Source organism: Cyprinodon variegatus, unplaced genomic scaffold (assembly GCF_000732505.1).
Source record: "Cyprinodon variegatus isolate N-32 unplaced genomic scaffold, C_variegatus-1.0 Scaffold573, whole genome shotgun sequence".
Taxonomy (NCBI): Eukaryota; Metazoa; Chordata; class Actinopteri; order Cyprinodontiformes; family Cyprinodontidae; genus Cyprinodon; species Cyprinodon variegatus.
This window is the reverse complement of record NW_015151026.1, coordinates 94479-118976: the sequence shown is the minus strand read 5'-3', so window position 1 is coordinate 118976 and position 24498 is coordinate 94479. Positions and strand designations below refer to the sequence as shown.

The window sequence follows — 24498 nt, the reverse complement described above, 5'->3', positions numbered from 1 at the left end:
AGGCTCTTGCTGCTCCTGAGCAGTCCTGCTTGAGGTCCACAAGAACATTTAATGCCCTTATTAATCATTTTTAATCTGTTTGCTTTTAATTAAGAAACAGTGTGTTGCTGTCCTATCTGCACGTCCCAGGGCTGTGATTAATTGGGGCTAAAGACAGGCAGGCAGGGCTGGGGTAACGTATGAGCTAACAAGGCCTTTTCTTAAGAGATCCCTGACGCTGAGCAGGCTTCTGTCAAAGAAGCAGCTGCTCGTCTGAAACCCAGACTGGGCCAAGAGGGAACCACATTTCTCCATCTTTGAGCGTTTTCTTTTATTTCATTGACCAATCAGTTTTGGGAGAGTTTTAGGGTTTATACCGTCATAAGGTCTATTATAGTCCCTGTTGTGGCTGGCAGAGATGCGAGTCACCTGCCTCCCCACCATGTCTCTCACCCTTCCACCTACAGATGCTTAATGAGTGGCTCAGTGCAAATTAGAGGTAAACCGAAATACAGATAACTAGCTGATGAAAATACAACATTTTCACAATAAAATACCCATCCATACTCTTTCAATAAAGAATATGGTCACTATTAGCCTTTTAGGCGTTTAAAATCCAAGTTAGCAAACAAATGTAAGGATCCATTACCTGATAACTGAGCACATATTTGTACAGGCTTAATTTTAAAATAAAGAAAAAATATCTGATCAATAATCCAGAGCTATAGCTATAAAAGGGAACAAAAAATGATTTAATTCCTAGTTAGAACAGCTATTTAATCTCTCATTAAATTAATTTAATAGACAAAAATAAACACTTGTTCTGGCATCACTTTTTTCTGACTGACTCAGATCGTGAAACTGCCCATGTAGGAGGTGTTTACACAAATTCCTCTTTTGTTCATCTACGTCACCAGGGGCAGGGAAGGATTGGGGTGGGGGGAACTTAACAAACTTTTCTCTTCCTAAAAATATTAGACTGAGAATGCTAGAGTACATAATTTCAAACATCCAGCCCAAAGTCATGCTTAAGAGCCCTTTTTTTCTTGTCAAGTGTAGAGGATCATTGTATTGAATTAAAATGACAATGGATGAGTCCATGTAACATTAAAAGCTACAGTAGACCAGAAACTTCTCTTGACCACAATATCAAATTGGGGCTCAGGATAGACTTTCTGAATCTAATCAATAATATGGTTTTATTTTAATTTCTTTGTGGGAACAAACATCCCTAAAGAAGAAAAAACAAAAATTTGAGCCAAACATTTTCTTTCAATCATTTTTTAAACATTTTGCCCAAAAGTGCAATTGGTAATCAACCAAACTTGTTGACTGCATTTTCATATATAAAATAAGCAATTATGACAGCACTCAGCTAGTGTACTTATTATGTTAAAGTTAAACTACTCAGCAAAGCGAAAACAAGAACTAGTTTGCATCTACAGAAGAGCTTAGAACATCAATAAATAACATCAAAACAACCGCACTACTAAGCAACCTAAATAATTATGGATGCTGCTTTTCCATTACAAAACTATGCTGACATTCTTGTGATTTTCACCCTTTTTATTTCCACTATAAAGGAAATACAACTAAAATTGTGTATGAATAGGTTTGTTCACGCAATGACTCCTGAAAACAGAAATGCAGCAGCGGATGTAAATCAATATGTCAGCCACAGCGCTAGTGCTAATTTCACTAATCATCACAAACTAAAAAATGTCTCCTCATGAATCCAAACATGCCGGACCCTCATCCTTCAACTATTCCCGGTCTTCTTTTTTGTCTTTTTACGACACAGGTCCACTTGCAGATCATGTTGCTCGTGGGATGCGGAAAAAAAAAATCCAATGTAGTTATTTGAAAAATAAGAATTTCAAACAACTGAAAAACCACCTGATCAAAGAAAAATTTTTTATCAAATAACATAAATATTAGGGGTGGAACGGTTCACGGAATCCACGGTTCAGCCTGTTTCACGGTTTCGTGGTCACGGTTTTTGGTTCTGTATATGTTGATTGTTACCCCGAAATCACATAAAAATTTATGAAACTAAAGAAAAAAAGAAATAAAAAATTAATGAATTGTAATTATTTTTTAAATGATCCACGGAAACCTTGGATCATTTCCACGTGTTTTGCTGCTTTGAATTTAATCATCGCACATGCCCTCTATGATCTCCAAGGAACTCGGAGCGGACGGGAGCCACAGCTGAGGCTTTGCTTTGCACAGGCAGTCTGGAGCGCAGCGGGGCAGAGCGGAGCGGAGCGGAGTGCTGACGGAGTATGTGGGATTTCGGGGTTAGCATGACATATTGGCCGTGTCGCTGTTAGCATAAACATAACGTGTTGCACAATGCTCGCACACTGTTGCACTTTTATCCACAACTTTCTTTCCGCTGTCATCGTAGGTCACTCTAAATGCAAAGCGCTCCCATACAGCAGACCTACAAAGTGCTGCTGGCGCGTCTTCCGACTCCTGTTCTTTCCCACTCGCCATACCCACACAATTCTCCACAACAACTGATTTTTTTTCTGCTACACCCGGCTACGCTGCTTCGCTTCTTCTTCTTGTTTACTACTGGTGGTTGGTTTTGGTCGCAGTACCGCCACCTTCTGCTTTGGAGTGTAAATGCTTCGCCTATGAGAAAAAGGAGCAGCGCATGAACCGAACGAAACACACGTGAACCGAACCGAGACAGTCGAACCGAACGGTTCGGACGGTTTTCATAAACCGTTCCATCCCTAATATATATATATATATATATATTAAATGCGTGGTTTCCATTTAGCCATTTAATTTACATGATTACAATATCCACTATTTGAATTGGAAACAAAAGCTTGTGAGGAAGAGTAAACTCATATCTGCTTTGGTATTTCAACAAAAAAATGATGCGCTATTCAAATAGTACATTTTATATGACTTTTTTTTAATATTATAGATTTCTATTAATCAGAATAAAAGCAAACATTTTTATGTGTTGGGTTTTACCTTAACAGCCCCCTCTGCCTCCACAAACCAGCGGCGCAGCATTGCCTGAATCTGGCCATCTGTCAGCTCACTGTTGGCTGCTTGGATCTTCTTCTTCACCGTGTCCTCCAGCAGCAGGCGCCTCAGACGCCAGTAGAAGAACTGGCGGGAAGTTTGCCATTCCAGGATGTCCTGAGAGGGAAGAAAAGGCAAAGTGGGGACATGTAAATATCTGAACCAAAATTTTAGCTTCTATGGAAAGTTTTATTTATTTAAAACTAATTATTTCTTTTTTCTAAAGCCTATGATTCATGAGACTCAGGTTCTTTTTGTTTTTATATAGCTAAAAACATCTTAAGATCACTTAACAGTCTTGAATAAAAACAAGTCTTATAATTTAGTATGGCACATTCAGGTTTTTCTTTTTCTTGAGATTTTAGTTTGGACAAGTTCAAAACTTCAAGGAATCATTCTGATTGTTTATAAAAGCACAAGGAGGTCTCAGAATTGAGTGATCAAAGTGAATCAAAGACTTAATCCCAGATTTCTCTAGGCAGGCTGAGGTAAACACAGAGTCAAGTTCAAATAATAATCTTCCTGGGTGAATACTGTGTGTAATAAAACACAGACAACCATCCATCTGTGAAACACCCTCCTGGTAATGTGCAAAAAGAGTGTGTATGTGTGTGTGTGTTTGGGTGTGAGAGATGGGAGCAGGAAGGTGCAGAATGAGATGAGACCCGCCTCAGGCTGCTCTATAGTAGGTAAGGTGATTGACCAGGGTCATCAGAAGATAATTATGAAGACGAGTCTTGCAGCTTTGTAAGACCAAACATTATTCACTGGACAGGTGCAGCAGCAGCTAGACTGATACTGCCCTCTAGGCTTTTCAGGTGATTCACTTACTACACGCTCCTATGAAAGACACACATTAACAAATGATGGTCTTAGCTCTAACCGTGATGACGCCCTTCTCTTGCATGCGACCGGGGGTGTCGTGGAGGTCAGCGAACTGCACAGCCACCTGATGGTAGATAGGCAGCAAAAACTCCTCACGCTCCTTCAGCTTGGTCTCCAGGTCTTTGCGATCAGCAGGGCTCAGTTCTGGAGTCCCTGTTTAGATTAACAAGATATATAAATGTCTTCCAGAACAAGATAAAAATGTATTTTAATAAAACTAGCCAGAACCAATCCCTGATCAATCGTTGCATGCTTTGATGATTTGTGTTTCTTTATCCGAATTGTCCATCTTCAACTTTCAGTTCCAAAATTAAAGTCTCGGGCATCAATAAAATATGTTCCTGAGGAAAAACCTTTATATAAGGCCTGCCTAGATGTTGACCACTGGTAGGACTGGAGCCGCATGTTTGCAGAAACCAAATGGTTTGAAAAACAGACATGAAATTACAGCATACACCTGACAAAAGCAAGGCACCATTTACCATTCTGTTACTAGATTGGATCATTAAAGTGCCTTGGAAACACTAGACTTTATTTTTCTGTTTGGTTCCTTTTAAACCAACCATTTTGATTAAATTAGACTATAAAAAAATCATAGAATAACCATCTTAGGTCCCGATTGCCATTAGCAACTGATAAAATACTGCATAAATAATTGTTAAAACAAATTTATGTGATGTTTAAATCTAAAAGACTACAATTCATAAAGCTAAAAGACTACAATTCATAAAGCTTTCCCAGTGTGTATTCATAATTCATGTTGTCCTTATCCCTCAAATATCAATTCAGGTTCCACTCATGAATGAAGCTAAAAATCAACTGTCTCCAACAGCATTTCGTTTTGCAGGCCCTCCACAAACCCCTTGCTGGTTTCTGTCAATTCCAATCTGTAAGCTCTCTAGCCCTCCAGAAGTCTACCTTTATTCCATCATGTTTTGCTGAAAGCACCAAACCAGTGCAGCATCAAAATCAATACCCTGCACAGGGGAGTTAGTGATTGATCCGAGTGGGCTGTGATTGACATGTCTCCCCAGGGACTGCAGTGAAGATGACACAATCAACACCAAATAAGGCAGGGCAGGGAAAGCACACATGGTCCCACCTGATGGGCGGCTCACTCACTAAAAGGAGGAAGTAAAGAAATATCTAGTTAAAAACAGGGTCGGATCTCACCGAGTCTTTCCGCCAAGCCCATGTAGACCGGATCTACTCGTCTCATGGTCTTCACCAGATCCTTCCTTCTAAACTTGATCTCCACTGTTCCTTCAGGCTCCAACACGCCACCTCTGAAAAACAAGACACAATCAAGATGACAAAGCTGTTTGGAACCACACGTTTGTTTTTTCACATTTAGATTTTATGTGATAGTTGATCATTACTGTAAAATAAATAAAACGGCAAGCAGTTTTCAACTTTTTAAGCAAATGAAATCTAAAGATGCTATCTTTATTTAGCTCCATTGATTATGACATGGATTTGGATCAGCCTCACTGGTACTGCAGCAGAAAGTCCCCCCCACTACAACTAAGCAGTAGATCCTTGTGTCGGAGTATCTCATGAAATCTAAAAGCATTTTCTGGAGTTTAAGATTCTCCTGTGAATTTCCAAAATTTGAATCATTTGCAACCCTTTTTAAAAGGAATTTTCTGGACTGCAGAGCGCACCTCACTGTAGGCCGTGCCCATTACATTTTTTTAAAAACTGGAAATGTACATTTATAAGCCGCACCGGGCTATAAGCCACTGAACTGTCTCCCACCAAACCTGTAGGGGGAGCTCTACATATAGCCCCTGGATTAGGGAAGAAGAAGAATGCTAGCTCCCGTTAGCTCGTTGTCTCACTGCAGTAAGAGAATCTACTGAAATATGGGTCTTTGTCAGCTCTTTATTTAGTAGTTGAGCCCAGTCTCTTCATTTGTTTGGCAGCTTGAATCGGGCAAATAAATGTCAAAATGTGTGAATTTGGGACATTTGTTCTCCGTCATGTCTGCTGTTAGCATGTTCTTGTGCTGAATGAAAATTAGCCCATTATTCTTTCATCTCCAACTTTGACTTCCCCCTCTGGCAGTTAGGAAAAATCCACAGAAAAGCCGCACCTTCTTATAAGCCGCATGGTTCAAAGTGTGGGAAAAAAGGCCTATAGTCTGGAAAATACGGTACTGAGAATTTTTCTCAGCTTCACAAACTCACCGGCTGTCCTTATCTGCATACATCTCCATGTGACGGGGGTTGATGGTGGGATCTATGACCACCCAGGAGCCACCTCTCAGCTCAGCCTGAGGGGGGATATAAACCAAAACAGGCTGCTTGTACTCTCTCAGTCCATCCACGATGTAGGCCCCGAACTTCAACACCTGGTCGTACATGTCTAAAAAGAATAATTTCAAGTTAGATCACAAAAATGTGTTCTGACTGATACTGACTAATAAAAGATCCAGAAATACCTTTCATTCCCCCAGAAAAGCCTCTCCAGTTGGAAAACACAATGAGAGGTAAACCCTCTCGGTTCAGATCCTTAATGGCCTGTGCCGTTTTAAAAGCCGAGTCTGGGAACCACACCTGCCCTGCCTGCTGGATGAGCTAAATGTAGAAAAAGGAGATATACAGCATCATTACCATGGTTATTATCCCAGCCATGCTGAAAAGCGCAGGGCCAAGGCATTTATAGTCACTGAGCTTTTCCACTTTTTAACCTCGCTACACATATTTCATGTAAAAATATCAGACCTTTTCACAATACAGAAAATAAGAAAATGATGGAAATAATAGAGGGAGAAAACAGACAGGTAATAATAGATACAGGGGCGGGAAGAAGAAAAAAATTCAAAGACAGAAAAGACTAAAAAAAGTAAGGAAGGACACAAAGGAAAGGACACTAGGAGGGAAAGAAGTACGGAGATAAGTGATGAGACAAGGTAGAAAGAAAGAAGTCCGGGAATGTGCATCTTTTTCAATATTATTTCATTTTTCCCATCTCTCATCCAGTCCTAATATATACTGAAACAAAATACCAGACTGAAGAGGAACCCTACACATTTCATCTAATTAGATTACACACACATTGGAATCTGTTCAATAAACAGAACACTTCTAAAGGCAACTCACTGCAAAAACGATCTAGAAATAAGTAAAATGTTCTCAAAGTTTATTTACCATTAATTTGAGCAGGCAAATAAGATGATTTGCCAATGGAATGAGCATTTTTACTCTTAAAATAAGATAAATAAGTGATACGCATTTGAAATAAGACAATGCAATTGTTTTTTCTGATTTAAATGCAAATTGTCTTGTTCCATTGGCAAAGTGTTTCAACTAAAACATATTTTCTTTAATCCAACTGTTTTTAATATTCTTTTTTTTGTTTCTGCATTTTTTTATTTTATTTATTTTTTTTTTTTTTTTTCCTACTTGCTTTGATTCTGTTTTATCTTCCTGTATTTTAATCATGTAAAGCACTTTGCATTGTCTTTGTACTGAATTGTGCTATACAAATAAATTTGCTATGCCTTGCCTTGCCTTACCTCCTCAATTTAAGAAAACAATGCACTGATTTTTAGAAAAAATGACTTATTTAGATTAACAATTTTTGCTTTGCTGTTAGCATAATATTATATTTAGGAGTATCAGTGAACTGGTAGCCAAACTCAAATGAACAGCACATAACTTTGCACATTTTAAATCAAGGCATCATCATTTTCCCAAGTACAGTACATATGTCAAAGGCTTATGTTGTATTGCGTATTATTTGTCTATTGCCTATGTGATGGCACTTAAAAGCCGCTCCTTAAATTTGGTTTGGGACTGTTGTACAATGAAATGAAATTACTTCTAAACTTTAACGTTTTTGTTTTGTATAAAGCCTTTAGAAAAGTTCAAGCAGGGTAAATACTTTACATGCAAGGCAGACTTTTTAACCCTCCCTCTAAGTGAATCTTACCTTTGCCTCCGAGTCCAGATTGGCTGGATCGGCTGGGATTGATAGCTCCACCGTCCTGGTTTCTACAGCCACAACCCCTGTAGGTATCCCTCCCAGTCTGAAAAAAAGAAACCAGTTAGGGGTTTTGTGGAGAAGCAACTCCAGAAATCTGGTGTGTGTTAGTCTCTGTTAATGCCAACGCTTGAACATACCTGGCTCTGCCCACCACCACACTCTGTGCCCATGGCTGCATGATCTCCATGAAGGAGCCTTGGTCAAAGAAGCCGCTCTGCCAGGAACCTTTTGGAGCTTTAGAAACAAGAGGAAACTTAGGGTAATAAGACAATGCTAAAAGTTTTGTTCGATTTCTATTTAATTATCCATTTCTTTAACTCGCTTCTGGATTCTGTCTCACAGCACACTTGCCTAATTTTTTTTCCTTCTGTGCACTTGGCAGCACCCATGATGGATGACTATATAACCAGCTGGGCTCAGCGGTTTTTCTGCTTGCACACACTGAGAAACTTCTCCAGCCTTTGAGGTTACCGTTCAATTAGGCCTCGTCCCTCCTCACTAACACAGAAGCTGACAGAGTTCCCACAACGTACTTCAAATTCTCTGTAATTACACTAATCTTTAACCTGAAGAGGGAGATCTACTGCACACATTTTGTTGCTGACATGGGCACCTTTAATAGTTTTATTTTTTAATCAAAAGCCTTTATCTTTTAATGTACCATTTGAACATTTATCTCTTGATCTGAAATGATAAATCTGTACGTTTCAAAAGATCAAGTCTTCTCGACCTGGGTGTGAAGAAAGAAGTCTGCTTTCAAGTAATTTATAAGTTTGAAGTTTTATTACAGGTAATCAAAAATACATACATACAAAGTATTGTTTGAAATATTTACTCGTCATAAAATCTTGTTTTATCTCTTAGATGAAAATTTGTCAATTTCATAATGATATGGGACTTACTTTGACTGGGACGTCCCATCAGCATCCAGCGAGGATCATAAGGAGTCTTGGTCGGCACAAACTCCACCAGCCGATCTATGGGATCCTTGGCGCTGATGATGGGCACTGGACTGGATTTACACTATGGAAAAAATATAAACATTATAAACTCACAGGAAGTCGCTGTTCCATCTTATGTGTGTGAAAGGCAGAGGAGGAAAACTACCTTGGGCATGTAGGAAAGCCACTGCAACAAGTTAAAGACGCCCTCGAAGTCATCACAGACAGTACTGTGGGTCACACCGTTGTTGTGCATGATCTGAATTCCTCCCAGTTGGTTGTTGGAAGTGTAAACCTCTCTGCCCAGCACCTGCGAAGACCAATGCAGAAATTTATATTTGAGAACAAAATACGGTCAATATCATAAAAACACAGTATTCTAATCTGATCCATCCTTGAACTTAATCAATAATCAGACTCAGCTGAGCTGGACAAGCTGTAAAGACAAACAAGGAATCTGACTTTGGTTTCAAATGTTAATGATAAAATAAATAAACAGATAAAGTAATCACGCGTAATCTCAGTATATAAACATCCACTGATTACTGCACTTTCCGGACTATAAGCCGCTACTTTTGTCGCACACCTTGAACCATGCGGCTTATGAGAAGGTGCAGCTTTTCTGTTTACTTTTACTAACTGCCAGAGGGGGAAGTCAAATTTGGAAATGAAAGACTAAGTGGCTAATTTACATTTAGCACAAGAACATGCTAGCAGCAGGCATGGCAGAAAACAAATGACATTTAGTTCCCTCATTAAAGCTGCCTAATCAATGAAGTGACTGGGCTCAACTCTTGCAGAGGAGAAATAAAGAGCTGACAAAGCCCCATCTTTCAGTAAAAGCTTTTACTGCTGTGACCTAACAAGCTAACAGGAGCTAGCATTCTCATTCATCCCTACTCCAGGGGCTATATGTAGAACTCCCCCTAGAGGTTTGGTGGGGGGACAGTTCAGAATGTAATTTTCCATTTTTTTTTTCAAAAAAAATATTTATGGACATGTTTTATAGAGAGGTGTGCTCTATAGTCTGGAAAACACGATATCTTTAGTGTCTTACAAAAGGGTTTATTAACGTCACATGTCACGGTCTTGGTTCTGTTATGTATTCTTTTGAGTATTCAGTTTTACTTTGCTCCATCTTTTCTAGTTTTATTGGTTTAATTCCTATTTTGTGGTGTTTTCTGGAAATATTTGAGTTCTTAGGTTTTTATTTGTTGCAATGTGTTTGTCTCCTTTTCCCAAGCTCTTTTCTACACTCCTCTCTTCACACCTGCTCCCAATCAGCTCGTTAGTCCTCTCTTTGTTCAGTCTCCCATAAATACTCTCCTTGTGCAGTTCCTCAGTGCTGGTTCCTCGTCTTACTTTGTCTCTACTCGTCTTTCCCTGACTCCACGTTCCTTTTTACCCTGATGTCTCCATGGTTCTGGTTTGTTTTACATTTTTCATGTTGGATTTTTGGATTCCTGCCTCAGTTGATGTTAACATTCAATTAAATCTTCAAGAAACCCACCTCTCCCTGCCTCTGCATTTGGGTCCTCTATCCTCAACCAAACCCTGACACACTATGAACTGTATCAGGGTTTCAGTATATATTTCAGTGTTTCATAAAATATGGTTCTATACAAATTAATAAAAAACTGTCAGAAAAATCTTGCAATGCATTTCAGGAAATCCCGATCAGCCCCTTTAATTCTGATATATCAGATATCAGGGGCTCTGATATTACTAAATATTATGAGCCAACAATTACCTTCAGATGTCATATTATTAGTTATTAGGGTAAACTGACTATAGAATAAATCTGTTCTTCAAAGGCATTCAAAGAAAAAAAAAAGGCAAATGTTGAAGAAGAGGAGTTGCTCAGATGAGACAAAAAAAAAACAACTCTTTGGCCTAAATGCAAATGATTATTACCATTACTGTATGACTAAATTAAATGCAGGCAATCATGCATCAAAAATCCTCCATTTCTCAATTATGTTTAACTCTGCGTTGATCTTCATTAAAATGCCCCAAAAATACATTAACCTTTGCGGTTGAGCCTTTAAAAAAATGTGCAAAGTTTAAAGGATATTAATTCTTTTGAAAGGTAATGCATTTCTTTTTGCACCTTTGATCATATCACACACAGGGAAACCTTTGAGAGGAACCACAGCCTCGGGTTAATCCAAACATTGCTCAAACATTTTCAAAGTAAAACTGAACCTACAGTGTAATGATCCTTTCATGGTCTCAACCAGAACATCAACAACAGAGGGTATTATCGGTGCTGTATTGCTAAGCTTAATGAGATCGGACACACATAAGGACGTTCAAAAGAACAGCACCTTTTGTCAATACAGGTGATAAGCAGCAGGAGAGCGCAGTATCTCAGCAGGAGCAGGTCATCGTCCACAGAGGTAGCCCCGGGTTAATCCTACCACCTTTTCCCTAGTGAAAAACTGGTTTTTATTTTGAACCATCCAGATGCAGCCAGCTAACAGTCTGTTGTAAAAGAACAAAGCTGGAAGCTTCAAACTTCTTTTCTCTCTACGTCACTCAGGTGTTAACCTGAAGCCATAAATTCAACCCACCCGATTTTCATAAGCAGCTCAGAACAGGTGGCTGGGCGCTGACATGGTTCCATAAACATCAGAGTGGAGCTCAATCCCTACCCTCAGCTCTCACCTTTTCAGCCATCATTTACTTTCTTTATTACCATTAATGGTTATGTATCTGGCTACAAATCTGGGGCACTCTCCTAAAGCTGTCAGGAGAGGCGGCAGCCCCAAGAAACATTACAGTCACCTTGACATACACAAAACCTCTGTGCCTCCGGCCATCGCCTGCTTCATTAAGATTCCATGGCGAAGAGAGGAGGAGATATTGGACAAGGGACAGGGAGAGATGACTGGGAGGAAGAAATCCAGGGCCCAACTGGTAGCAACAGCTCACTGGGGTATTTGTGGTCCTAGTTACTATCCACTCCCCATGAAAATCTGAGTGTTTCCTAGCAGCTAATGAAATGATGATCTCCTGGTGGCCGCCTGCTGCTCCCTATTAACTTTCAGTTAATAGCCAAGAATCCACATGACGGATTAGCAGAAAAATATTCCTCACTTTACTCAAGACTGCTAAATATACAGTTAATATACAACTGTGTTACAAAAAAAAAAAAAACACCTATTTGCTACTTCAAGATTTCTACTATTTTTTGGGGGGGGTTCCACTTAAATGTTGCAGATTACATGTTTTTCAATATCAAACAAAGGTCATACAAAAAGCTGCTTTAAAATGTATTTTAACAACAGATATATTCTGTTGAAAAAAAAAAAGCTTTTTTGGGATAAATTCCTGTGTTATTGGTTTGCCATGTTCCTACAAATATCACAAAAGGGCCGATCATGTAAATTACAACTTGTTTCTAACCGAGACTGGCTGCATCAAAACATCCTGATCAGTAGAATAAAAATATCTAAGTGAACTCTATCTGACGGCATGAAGTTAGCAGAAAAATCTAAATTTCTAAAGCTTTGATTTGTCCGTTTCACGGTAAAATATTGGTAGTTGTTGCCACCAAAACTGGGCCAACTTTTTATTATTAAAGAAATTTTTTTTTTTAAAGCTACCCATGTTGACTTAAACAGCTTACTTAAACTCCTAATTGTATTCAGTTATCTTACCTCTGTCTGCTTTTACAGTTTGATAGATTTTAAACATAAATTTGTCACAAAAACAAATACAAGAAATTTGCAAGGGGGCAAATACTATTTCACATCATTATAAACAGAAATATTACTGCAAACATTTTTAAATAACAATCACTGCTCCCACAAATGGAGATAAACAGTGGGGGCATCTAATAACCAAGCTTCCAGGAATATTTGTATGCCATCATTTGGCCATTTGCATGGTTTACCATGTTGCAGCGTGTCATATAATTTGAAATGGAGTCATCTAAATGCACTGACAAGGACAGAGAATGGAGAGCAAGACAGCAGGAGGCAATGAAGCATACAGACACACACTCATACACACACACACACCCATCAATTGTGTGCAGAAAAACAATCTGCATCAGCGAAACTTTTCATTTTGATTAAAAACAAATGATATGGGTGTCCTGCACTGCAGCCTCTGGCATGTCACTCTATTTCTATGCAAATACAGCTTCATGGTTCGCTTTCAATTATTCCCCTTTGAGTGGCAGGCAGGCCCGTGGCTGCCGTCAGAGAGGGAATCCTTGTAGAACAGAGCAAAGCAGAGAGGAGCCAGCCTGAAAATTGCAGGATCAGCGAGTTGGAACAAGCCACAAAAATCAGAGCAGAATTATTCTCTTCATTTTGACACACATAAACCTCATTTGTCTTCCATTGAGGTCCTTCTACAGCATTATTTTACGTAAGAAAACAAGTTAAAAAAAAGAACAATGTTTTACAAACACACTTTTATCTCAACTTCTCCCCCCCGAATGCCTCACATTCTAGCAGTCAACTAATAAATCCTTTAAGAGATTTCCTCATTAAAATGCAGATTCATTATTGGTGCTAATTTAAGAGACAGCTCATTTGGTGCTCATGCTGTTTCTACTAACAAAAAAAAAGTTAATTGTCTTTGTGCTGCGCTGAAATACAGATTGTGCATTGGAGCTCATTTTACCTTGTTGAGGGCCCCAGCTCCAGTGAGGATTATGTGAGAGTTGTCCACTTGGATGGTTCTCTGTCCAAGTCTCACCAGATAGGCTCCAATGCCTATTGCTCGACAAGTCACCTATGAAACAATGCATTATAAATATATCAAATATTTTCAGTGCAACCATAATAAACCTTTTCAGTTACTTTGTGCTTAAGATCATATAAAATGCCTGAAAAAAAAAATTAAAAAAGGAGTCTCTGCTTTTGAAGAAAGCAGCTCCAATTAAAGGCTTCGTAAATATGTTTTTTCCTTTTTTTTTTTACCAGATTCATGGTGATGATCTCCTCATAAGCTAGAGAAGATTCTCCAGCAATCATTCCAGATCCTCTCAGATTCTCCACACCCAGCCCCTCTTCCTTTCCAATAATATCAGTGATCTTGTACCTGCAAGACAAAATATAGGGCTTACAACGCGAACGTGAACCCGACAGGTTTTTTATGTTCAGATTTTACACAATTTCAACAGAACAATGCAGATTTTCCTCACAGCGGGATAGGGAATCATTTCTTTCTCAATAATTTGCAATCATAAGAAATCAGCTGAAACATTACCTTGATTCACCCCCATCTTCAACATGCTCGCAATGTACAGAGTTAAGAGCAGAGACTTTTTTGTAGTCCTGAGGTGTGAGGTAGAGATACTTGAATCCCTATAGAGAATAAAGAGATCGTAATAAATTGCATAAAAATGTCAATTATAGAAGATGAACAATATAAATGTGAAAATGGTTCTATTGTTACAATCAAATTCAAGTATTTAAAAATACTGAAAAATATTGTAGAAAAAAAAACTAGGGTCACATTTTTGGTATAAATAAATTTTAAAAAATTGATTTGTCTGACTGTAGAAAAAAGCATTTGTCTGGCTGACCTTGTATGGATCAGCTGGATCCTGCCAAGCTACATGGAACATGTGTCTGATCTCCTCAGCCAGGCCGATGCGGGCACCACTGTTTGCTGCGATGTAGATGCGAGGGATGCCACTCTCCCTGGCCATCTCTGAGGCTCGGAGGAAAAGCACATCCTCCTGAGGTCCAAATGAGCCAATCTTGTGAGTTATGTCATTGCTTATGATAATGATCTCCCGTCCTGCTGGATACTCTGGGGTTCGCAGGGTCATTCGCCATGCCACCATGCCAATCTGAAAACACAGACCGTTTAGAAATTAAAAAAAACATTTGTGATTAAGATTAAACTTTAAAAAAAAAAAAAAAAAAGATGACCCGCTTAAAATAAATAACATTACATAAATCACACATGCTGACAAATATTTTATTGTTTGGTGTAAATTCAATCTTAAAAAAGTTCCAACTTTAATAAGCTAAGATCCTGAAGTAAGCTTTGCAGCTTTAGAGTTCAACAAGACAGCCAAAGCAACAGAGAGACCCCTACAGAGCAAATCATGTATTACACACTTTAAGAAGAGGATGTCAAAAGATTGATAGAAAAACTTCTGTTTTATATTTCATGTGTTCATCTATGCAGAATCACTGACCTCATTTCCTCCCGGCAGTCTGTTCATCTGCACCAACTGACCCTGTGCATCCAGAACCAGCTCGGTGAAGGTGAGCAGTTCTGAAGGAGGGGGGCATTCAGGTAGGTAAGCATAAGCCTGACTGGAGTGCCAGAGCTTTTTCAGAGCCTACAACAAAACAACAACAAAAAAAAAAGTCAACAATGAGTGTCATGAAAGGTGCAACATTCCATACTGGAATCAAAGAATTGTGTTTCTGTAAAATACCTGTCTGAACATTTCTGGAAAGTCGTAGACGTATGTGGTGCCCAAAGATTGTGCCTGGAAACGCTTGGACTGCAACAGGTCCTTTGTCACATACGGTGTATTGATTAACATGCCATGCAAGGGCCCTTGCTTGTCACCATATGCTTGGAACATAATCTGGAAAGACAAATTATACAATGAGTCCATTTACTAACTTCATTTCTTCAAGTTTGGGATCTAAATGGAAAAGTAGAAAATAAATCGATAAATCATCTGGTGGGCATGACATATCCCAACACAGGTGACAAAGCAGATTCACAGCTAAATTGAGATGCAGCTTTAGACATTTGATAGAATCTCAGCCAGTGTGAATCAAATTAATAGAGAAATGAGAAATGGGCAACAAAAACACCCAGAAAGCAAAAAATAAATAAATAAATAAATAACATGTAAACCAAAAAAAGATGTAATGGTTTCATGTAGGTCTGCTTTCATTTTTCCTTTTTCTTTTACCTACATTATATCAATGGATGGATCACATGGATGAAGGTTTATGAGCTAAATGACTGGATGAGGGCAATACTTACCTAATCTGCTGCCTGAAGCATCATTTAAAAAAGCAACAAAAAAAAAACTGCCCACCAGACAAAAGGCACCAAACCATTCTTAATCCCTTCCAGATCAAATAAAAAAAGACAATCAGAATTGCCTTTCTTTAAATAAAAAAATAATAATTCTATCATCAAAAAGTGCTACAGAAGGCGACCAGAAACATGGGTTTTAAGAATGGACTTGGCGTCTGACGCCTGAGACAGGAAAACAAAAAGAGGATGGATGGAAAATGGATGAGTGCCCCACCTGTCGATCTTTGGGCCCCACCTGTCCCGTTCGGGAGTCAGTGACCTCCTTGTACAGGCTGATATCCAGGTAGTAGCCCGACTCATTTGTCAGGAAGAGGCGAATTGGAATCTGCTTTCCCGTTGGGGTCAGGCGGATGTTGATTTTCAGTTCAGCTTGCAGGACCCGGAGCTTCCACAGACGACTGCCATAACGCATCACCATGGACCGCACGGACTCCTCGATCTAATTTTTTCACACAATCATATCGCTAAGAGCCAAACTCACTATGGATAATGATAATCTCTGTGAGATGGACTTTTTACCAACCTTTGACGGATCCATGATGACTGTAGGGACAAAGTTGAGGAAGATGTGGTTACAGTCGGTCCGTACGGTTGTGTTGTTAAAAGCCACTTCCAGTTCATCCATGGCTTCTAGCAGAAGACGCTCTGCTTCATTGTGAAGGTATTCAAAGGAAGCTTCCTATAAACAAACATAGCAATATGGGTCAGTATTAATGAAGGTCATAAAGAAACAGACATAACCATTCATGGTTAAAGGTGCACTGCAAAACCTGCTGTGGAACTGGGTGCTTTTTGGCTGTATTAAGCGTAACATGGTGAGAAACCAGTTAGCGGTTTACTTCAGAGAGATGCTTAATGAAGTCAGGGGGGCACAAAAGATTTTGCAGACTTGTCTTGAGTTAATACATTACAAATGATGTAGATATCAGAGAAGCTGAAGGAATAATAGCAAAATTGCTGTTTAATCCTTAGACTAATTACAAAAATATTTTGCAGCTTTTCATCTTCTTAAAGCTATTATTTTAATGATGCTATTTAAATGTTTTTTAATAGCATTTTTATATTTTCTTACCTTTGTGACCAGATCAGAGTGGCGGATAATTGCTCGAACAAAGAAACGATAGTCAGTGACCTCTGTCCCCACCTCCACACGGGCTGCACCCAAATACAAGTGCATCTTATGGTTGGCACAGGGAATGGCGGTTAGTGCAAAATTTCGCATGCGGTTGAGCTCCAACTGGAACGCTAAAGCTGGCTCCAGGTGCCGATAGATCCTGTCCTCCTCAAACTAAGGAAAAAAACCCAAAACAAGACAGATGAGTTAGTGTTATAAGTTTTGAATAAGATTATTTCCAGTCACATCAAAACATAATTTTTTTTCTGGTTATATTATCTAATAGTCTTTCAACTGGGAGCAGTAGAAGGAGGACATATTAGAAGCAAGTTGATATAAGAGTAGGGAGACGCCTTGGAGCAACACAATGTATTAAGTAAATGAAATCCCGAACAATCTTAATCTCAGGAAGCTGCTAATGGGTGTCATTTCTCTTAAATGGGGAACATAATTAAAGAGTTCATTACTGTAATGAGTTTTAGTGGTGTGCAGTTGCACTGAAACTATCGGGCGTGGTGGACAAGAGGAGCCACTACTGATTCATAGAGAATGAAACTCAGTAGTGCTGAGGAATGGGTGAGGGGTGTAACATTTTTTTTATTTTATTTTTTTATTTATATAATAGAAATAGAGGCATATTAAACAGTTTAAGGTTAGCAACAGAAGATAATTAGCAAAAGTTGGACAAGCGTCTATTTGGTCAACTCCTACCTTATCTCTTGCCCGGAATGTGAAGAATTTCGGGAATTCTCTCTGTGAATGAAATGTAGATGAATACATGCATTATAAGAATGAAAGATTCTTCTGCAGTTGACCTTTAAGCATTTTAACCTATAAACTTTGCAGAAAGTCAAAAAAGCATAGTATGGTTTCAGCTTTTCCTGCTCCACCGTGAGTAAAGCTGCTGCATATTCTGTTCTCCATGCACAGCATTGATGTTTTCTTTCTATAATTTATCAGTCAAACAATCAGGGTGTTCACAAAAGCAGCAAGTTATCGTTGCTGCACTGACAAGCTACATATACATGCAGCACTTGCTCTGCTGATGAATAAAATATCTTTTTTCCTCAGAGACATGCGATCTTCTGAATAATGCCTGGTAGCGCTGTTTGACGTTATCAGATGAAGTGTCCCACTTGCCAAAACAATGCTGGGGAGATTGGAGATGCTCTTATCAACTCACAGCCGACGCCATGATGAGAGAGCTGCAAACCTCCAAAGACATGATTTGGCACTGTGATTAAACATCACTTCCACTTAGCATTACATATTTATAGAAAAAAAAAAGAAGTATTTTACAATGTGAGCCCCCTGAGCTGCATAATGGTGAAAACTAGTGAAAGACCCTCCATGTATCAGGAGGGCAGTTAGCATGATTGGGCTCCCATTATAGCCCCACAAAAAGAAAAATCAAAGGGTATTGTTGAAAATGATAGTGGAGCTGGAAGACAGGGAAATTTTTTTTAGTTTAAACCCAATTTGTTTTTCTTGTTGGCGAAGTAAGGGGTTTGCAAATATAACCTATTTGGGGAGATTTGTCAGTCTGAAGGATCCAAAAATTTCTGCATAGGTGCAAAGCTCAAGTGGGAGAAGCTGTCAGCAGGACAACTACTACTTGTGTACAATAATCTAGATTAAGATTGGAAGAAGAATGGCTATGGGAAAGCTCTTCCTCAAGTCCTTGTTTTCAAAAAGCCATGCTGCAGCAAACAGACGGTAGAAGGTTGTCCAATCCAACTGAAACATAACTGGGTGTAAGAACCACATACTAAATCCCTTCCACTGCACGGTTATGAACTTTATTGGTCTATCAAAAAAAAAAAAAAAAAAGAAAGAAAGAAAGAAATCCCTCACAAAGAAGTCTGTGGCTATAATGAGACAGAAACTGGAAAACCTCAAGGTGTATGATTCTATTATAAAACACTAATTTAATCAGGTGCCTTTATTAGGCTGATTGGAAACAATTAAAAACTTCTATCTAACTTTTGCTCAGTTAATGAACACCAGACTCGAATCATCTCCAAATACTTACGTGAAACCTTTGGTCCACCTCACAGTTGACTTGTTTCCTGAAATCCTACCATCAAAAATGAGCAAAAACGAGGCATGCAGAAAGAAACAGAGAAAGAGAAATGGGAAGATAAGCTTAATTTAAAATTATTAGTGCAAATTTCACAGCAATGTAGTTCAATTAGATTTTACTTCAAATATTAATTACTGAAAGAAACATGCAAGACTTTGTGGTACATTTGTTATATTCTGCGTCATGCCTATTTAGAACTGCTCAATTGGTGACATGCAAAGTAGGAGGCAGTGTTCTTGGAGTAAATGTTAAACCGAACTCACCTTCTGTGCAACAAGGAACGTCAGTCTTCGGATGCCATGTTCAAAAAGCAATGATTTCTGGAAAAAACAAATGCCGGCTTTAGCACTTTATGATCTTTCATGTGCATTTTAGATGTTTCTTTTGAATACGAGACAAAGGCTTTATTTTTAAATAATCTCACGTTGGACTGAGTGAACTCCCGAAACATGGCTGCCAGGCCATCATCATCAATGTCACTGTCTGTCTTTATGGCCACATTCAAAATGTGGATTGGCTCGTCCTGAACGCTCTGTACGATAAAGTAAGTAACACTTGTTTTAGGTTAAACAAACATATAAGCCAGTTATAATCCTAAGCAGGTTTTCTTTTCATCACCTTGTTGTCCTCTTCACCATACAGGACAGGGTTGCCTCCATCAGGGAACATTGGACTTGCAGGCGGAGAGTCAGAGAAGCAGCTCAGGACATCATTAATGTTCCTGTGAGAAGATCAAATAAAATAAAAAAAAATTTATCAAATCTTTATAACAAACACTTAAAATTCTATACATTTAAAATCTGAATTAAATTAATGGACAAAAACCACCCTGAAAATAAAACAAAAGATGAAATGTGTACCAAAAAAAAGAGGAACTGACCTTGTAAACTCTTGGAAGGAACGGAAAGAAACCATGGCTCCCATACGTTGACAGGGTGGTGTAAAAGATGTGTCAAGCAGGACGTCGCTTACACTGGCTACATGCATCATCCCATAGTGATTGAGGTTGGATGAGAAGGACATCCTAATATGTAGACAAAAAAAATCAATTGTGAGAAGAAATCGCCTCTTTAGCAAAACTGTCTTTAAGCATTAACCCACTCCACCACACACTAAAAACAAACACAACAAAACTAATCAATTTTGATCCCTCAGTCTTCTGCCAGTTCGTACACCAACTCAGAATAATTTTGGAGATGCACCAAGAAATCCACTGCTGAATGGAATCAGAAAAGCTGCCATTGAGCAGTGGGAACCCTCAAGTCCTATATTTTTTTCAGTTTAGTTCACCAAACGCTGCAACAAACTGAAGAGTGCTGCAACGAACAGCATTCTTCAATTAACGCTTTTACTGAATTCAGAGGAGTTTTCTACAAAATAGAGATCGAGAGAGGGCAAGTTGTTCTGCAGATAACAGGAAGGCTGAAAGAGGTTGGGCAAAGTTGATCTGATTTATGCCGCCAAGATTTTTACCCCAGCTGGTTAAAAAAGGCTGGCTTTGGAGTGTATGGATGGAAATTTTCTTGATCAATAAAAACGGGGCCGCTGTTAATATGCCAGCCCTGCCAACTGCTTATATAAGACACCAAGTTTCAAGAGTTAATCATTATTTTATCTTTGTTTTAAAACAATTGTTAAACACCGTTCCCTTTTCAGGTTGTAAGATATAACCTCTGATTTTAATGTAAACAATTATTAAATCTTAATTGAGTTTTCATACATTTCCGTGGTTCAGCTTTTAAAAAAAGAACACCAGTACTCTCTACAGCTGATATCTGCAAGTCAACTCTATAAAAACTGGATGACTAAAACTGGTGATGGCATTTTGATTGGTGCATCTTTGATTAATTTGCATTACAGCAGAAGAAGGTATCTGGTCAGATATTAGAGACTTGAGAGATTAAAACTGAGTTAATTTATAAAAGCAATGATTTGTATTATAATTATTGTAACCAATACATAATGTGTAAGTTACAGTGAAACAAGATATTTTTCAGGTGAGCAATGAACACTAGATCCACCAGAAAAACCCTTTAGATTGTTTTCCTCGAATGTTTGGGTGTTAGTCAGTTGGCAAAGAGATAGTATCCCAGAAGTTGCACCCACTGCGACCACTATAAAGGTTTTTGAGTCCAACCTGTCTTCAGATTCCAAATCTTTGGAACTTTTCTTTCCTCCATTCTCATCCTTAGCTTCATTATCTTGGGTTTTAAGCTCCCGGGGTTTGGGTTCCTGTACTTTAGCATCCAAGTTGATGCCATAGCCCAGGATGGGGGTGGCTATTTTCCTGACAAGGTAGTTAGAGGTTTCAGTACTGGATATACTTAGTGGCATATGTAATTTCTCCCATTGCAGCTTTAGCTATTGAACATGAACCATCAAAAGGATTTGCACAACAGTTTGGAAGAAAAAGTGGATTTGTAACAAACATAACCAAACTAAATATTAGCATTCATATTACATTGTAGCTGTTGTTAGTCAGTTCTAAAAGATAGAACTAGATTCAAGCTTCTTGTTAGAATTATTTTGAGGAAATTTCCAGACTATGTTGAGGAGGAATATTATTTCAACTTCATCTTGCTGCTAGCTAGCTACAATGATTATTCCATGCAATAAAAGAATATGTACAATACCTGTTGAGAGTTGGGATGTTCCCTCTGCAATCAAACAACATTGATTACTACATGGTTAGTATCAAGCAGCAGCAGATGAAGAAAGCAGGCAAGGTGGAGCACTGTGTGTGGGAATATCACTATGTGTTTAGTTTTTATTTTTTATTTTTTTTTTTTTAAATGCTAACTAAGAAGAGAGGATAAAGTGAATGAACAAGAGAAATACCAATCCCACTTCTAAATTGCTCCTTTGTATACAACCAGCACAAAGGAGCAGTCCTCCAAACCTGCTTGAATGACAGAGAGGGTCTCTTTCATGCTGTTTTGTTGTTCGAACAATGTGTCAAATGTTAATTCAGCTATGTCAAAAAATTGCATGCACTAGAATGGGACTACAATGGCACTAGAAAGATTCTACAGACATAAAAAGGTGAAATAAAATGCAAAAAATTTAAAACATCAAGGAGGGATAGGAGCAAGGAAACAGCACCAAAAATCCTGCAAATCAAACATTTTTGTCTGTTTTTTTTCCTGGCCCTTTTATTAAACTTTAAATATAATAATAATAATAATAATAATAATAATAATAATAATAATAATAATAATAATAATAATAATAATAATAATAATAATAGTTTTAACTTAAATGAAATGTGTAATTGTCAAATCATTTCAGATTGATGATTATATTGGGGTTACTTCTCTAAAGGGCAAAATATAAAAAGTGTTCTGAAAATATTTCAACTTCATTTTTCCATCTTTGTAAAATCAAAAACCATAAACTGCTAAATATTCTGTTGTAATTTCACATCATAGAACTACAGAAAATAACTGAAAATATGAAGCTGATGATAAAGCACAAGAGCTTTGCAAAAACTGTAAACAAATTCTAAAAATCATAGCATGTAGTTTCTTTTCACTTAAATCCCCTTAATAAAATTCAAAACAACCAAGAGCTTAAAAAAGTCACATTAACAATTATTAACAAAATAAAAAAACAAACAAAAAAACAATAACAAACAATGTGATTTCATCTTTACATTTAAACTTAAAATAGGACATATGGGGTTTAAACCTAACTTGGTAATGGCAGCATTATGCTCTGGGAATTAGTCCTATACAACAGGGAAAGGGAATCATCACTGAAGATCTATGTAGCTTATTTTCTTGCAAGACTAAGAACATATGTTAAAGGTAGTAAAACACCTGGCTGGGGACAAATCATGTTATGACCAAATTCATACTAGAGCTACTAAAATGCTGGCTGTTTTCTATCGAAGAACTCCCCACTAAATGAAAAAAAACTCCACACTGCTTTAATAGAGGCACAGACATGTTACCTGTTGGGATGTGAGGAGGGAAGCATGAATTGGAATTCTACAACACATGTGTTGTCCTTCAGCTGTCGATGCTGCACACTGTTCAGTTCATAAGCGATGTATGCTCTCCTCACGTACACCTGAGTTTAATAAAGACAAAGCCACAGAGAACATGTATGTGAGGCACCTGCAAGTGTGATAAGATGGTGCTAGATTGAGATCATTGTTCATCTCACCTCAAGAGCAGCCATCCTGACCACCTGATTACTGTGGTAGAAAAAGTTGGGCAGGACATCAAAGATGGATGTCTCCGAAAGGATGAGTTTCTACAGAGGAAAATCCCATGGTTACACATCTGACCTATATGTTGGAGTAGTAATGAAATATGCAACACAACTATTTGTTTGCTACCTGCAGGTTCTCAATGCAGAACTGGTGCCCGTACATATCGATAGCAGACAGGAAGATGGACTCCACCTGGTTGTGTCGTAGCTCATAGGAAGGGAGGTGGGATGCTATCAGAACCTGGGTGAGCAAGATTAATGGGGTCCTTCAGGCATGTGACAGAACACAATACCTCTTTACTTATCATATGACATCTTGCAACAGGGTATACCTTCATGCAGTTTTAACTCCAGAATGTGTCTGCAGCTATAGCGTGTGAGGCATGTAATTATCCATCTTTGTCTAAATTCATACTCATTAAAAGCTCCTGTCACTACCTAGAGGCTGCTGCTGCTGTAGGCTTTAAGCGACATCTGGTGGTGAAGTTATGAATAAATCTAAGGCTCGCTTGATTTATTGAATTTAACAACTCAGCAGAGATGTGAAAGTTCTGTTTCTTCTTCATATGTGCATTCAATTCCTTATAATGACATTGGAAATTCTTTGTGTTGTTGAAAAGGAGTTAAAGATCACGTCTTACCTGCCGAGCACGCAGAGCCACCTTGGCGTTGGTAGTCTTGCTGAGCTGTGTGAGCTCAGTCAGAATGGTCATCAGTTCATCTGTCAGTGTGGGATCACGGCCACATAGCTGGTCCTAAAAACACAGCATTAAAATAAAAAAAGATCAGTATTTATGATATAGAAAATGTACATCTCTAGCTCACCAAATATTTAATTAGTTAAACTTCAAGAGAGTGCATTAACAAAGTATCGCAACTACAACATTTATTTTTTTTCTTTCAGAAAATCAACACATAAAAAAGGGCAATTAAATAGATTATGCATCCATCATCCTTTTAGTTGCAACACAAATAGAATCTACTGCTGTAGAATAATTTGAACTACAGCTATCTGTAACATAATTGGCAAACAATAATGGAATAATGGAAAGAAAAGAATTTTGATTAAAATGAAATAACTGTTAAACAAATGCTTCAAAATCTAGTGATATCCCTACAGTAACAATCATCTTTAAATTAATTTGAACTACATACTTAGGGCCGGATTTATCAAAGGTTTGCGTGTATTAAAACGTGAGCTATTT

At 38.2% G+C, this 24498-nt stretch overlaps 1 protein-coding gene across 5 annotated transcripts in view; it reads right to left on the bottom strand.

The window, feature by feature from the left end:
• The window catches only part of acaca (acetyl-CoA carboxylase alpha), a 47830-nt gene that overhangs the window by 2585 nt on the left and 20747 nt on the right, over positions 1-24498 (bottom strand). The window contains exons 24-53 of one of the 5 annotated variants that reach the window (XM_015392098.1): positions 23935-24048; positions 23421-23534; positions 23246-23335; positions 23031-23149; positions 21712-21735; positions 21216-21365; positions 19959-20102; positions 19697-19799; positions 19503-19610; positions 19342-19398; positions 19028-19072; positions 17707-17748; positions 16954-17169; positions 16405-16560; positions 16117-16320; positions 15259-15414; positions 15013-15159; positions 14389-14658; positions 14070-14167; positions 13781-13901; positions 13482-13592; positions 9010-9153; positions 8805-8925; positions 8040-8136; positions 7849-7945; positions 6356-6491; positions 6102-6279; positions 5086-5198; positions 3911-4065; positions 2974-3144 (exon numbers count right to left, since the gene is read on the bottom strand). In XM_015392098.1, the coding sequence (XP_015247584.1) occupies positions 2974-3144; positions 3911-4065; positions 5086-5198; positions 6102-6279; positions 6356-6491; positions 7849-7945; positions 8040-8136; positions 8805-8925; positions 9010-9153; positions 13482-13592; positions 13781-13901; positions 14070-14167; positions 14389-14658; positions 15013-15159; positions 15259-15414; positions 16117-16320; positions 16405-16560; positions 16954-17169; positions 17707-17748; positions 19028-19072; positions 19342-19398; positions 19503-19610; positions 19697-19799; positions 19959-20102; positions 21216-21365; positions 21712-21735; positions 23031-23149; positions 23246-23335; positions 23421-23534; positions 23935-24048 (3801 nt within the window). Of the gene's footprint in view, positions 1-2973; positions 3145-3910; positions 4066-5085; positions 5199-6101; positions 6280-6355; positions 6492-7848; positions 7946-8039; positions 8137-8804; positions 8926-9009; positions 9154-13481; positions 13593-13780; positions 13902-14069; positions 14168-14388; positions 14659-15012; positions 15160-15258; positions 15415-16095; positions 16321-16404; positions 16561-16953; positions 17170-17706; positions 17749-19027; positions 19073-19341; positions 19399-19502; positions 19611-19696; positions 19800-19958; positions 20103-21215; positions 21366-21711; positions 21736-23030; positions 23150-23245; positions 23336-23420; positions 23535-23934; positions 24049-24498 lie in introns of all 5 variants that reach the window. The other 4 variants (XM_015392097.1, XM_015392100.1, XM_015392099.1 and 1 more) reach the window with 4 other exon arrangements.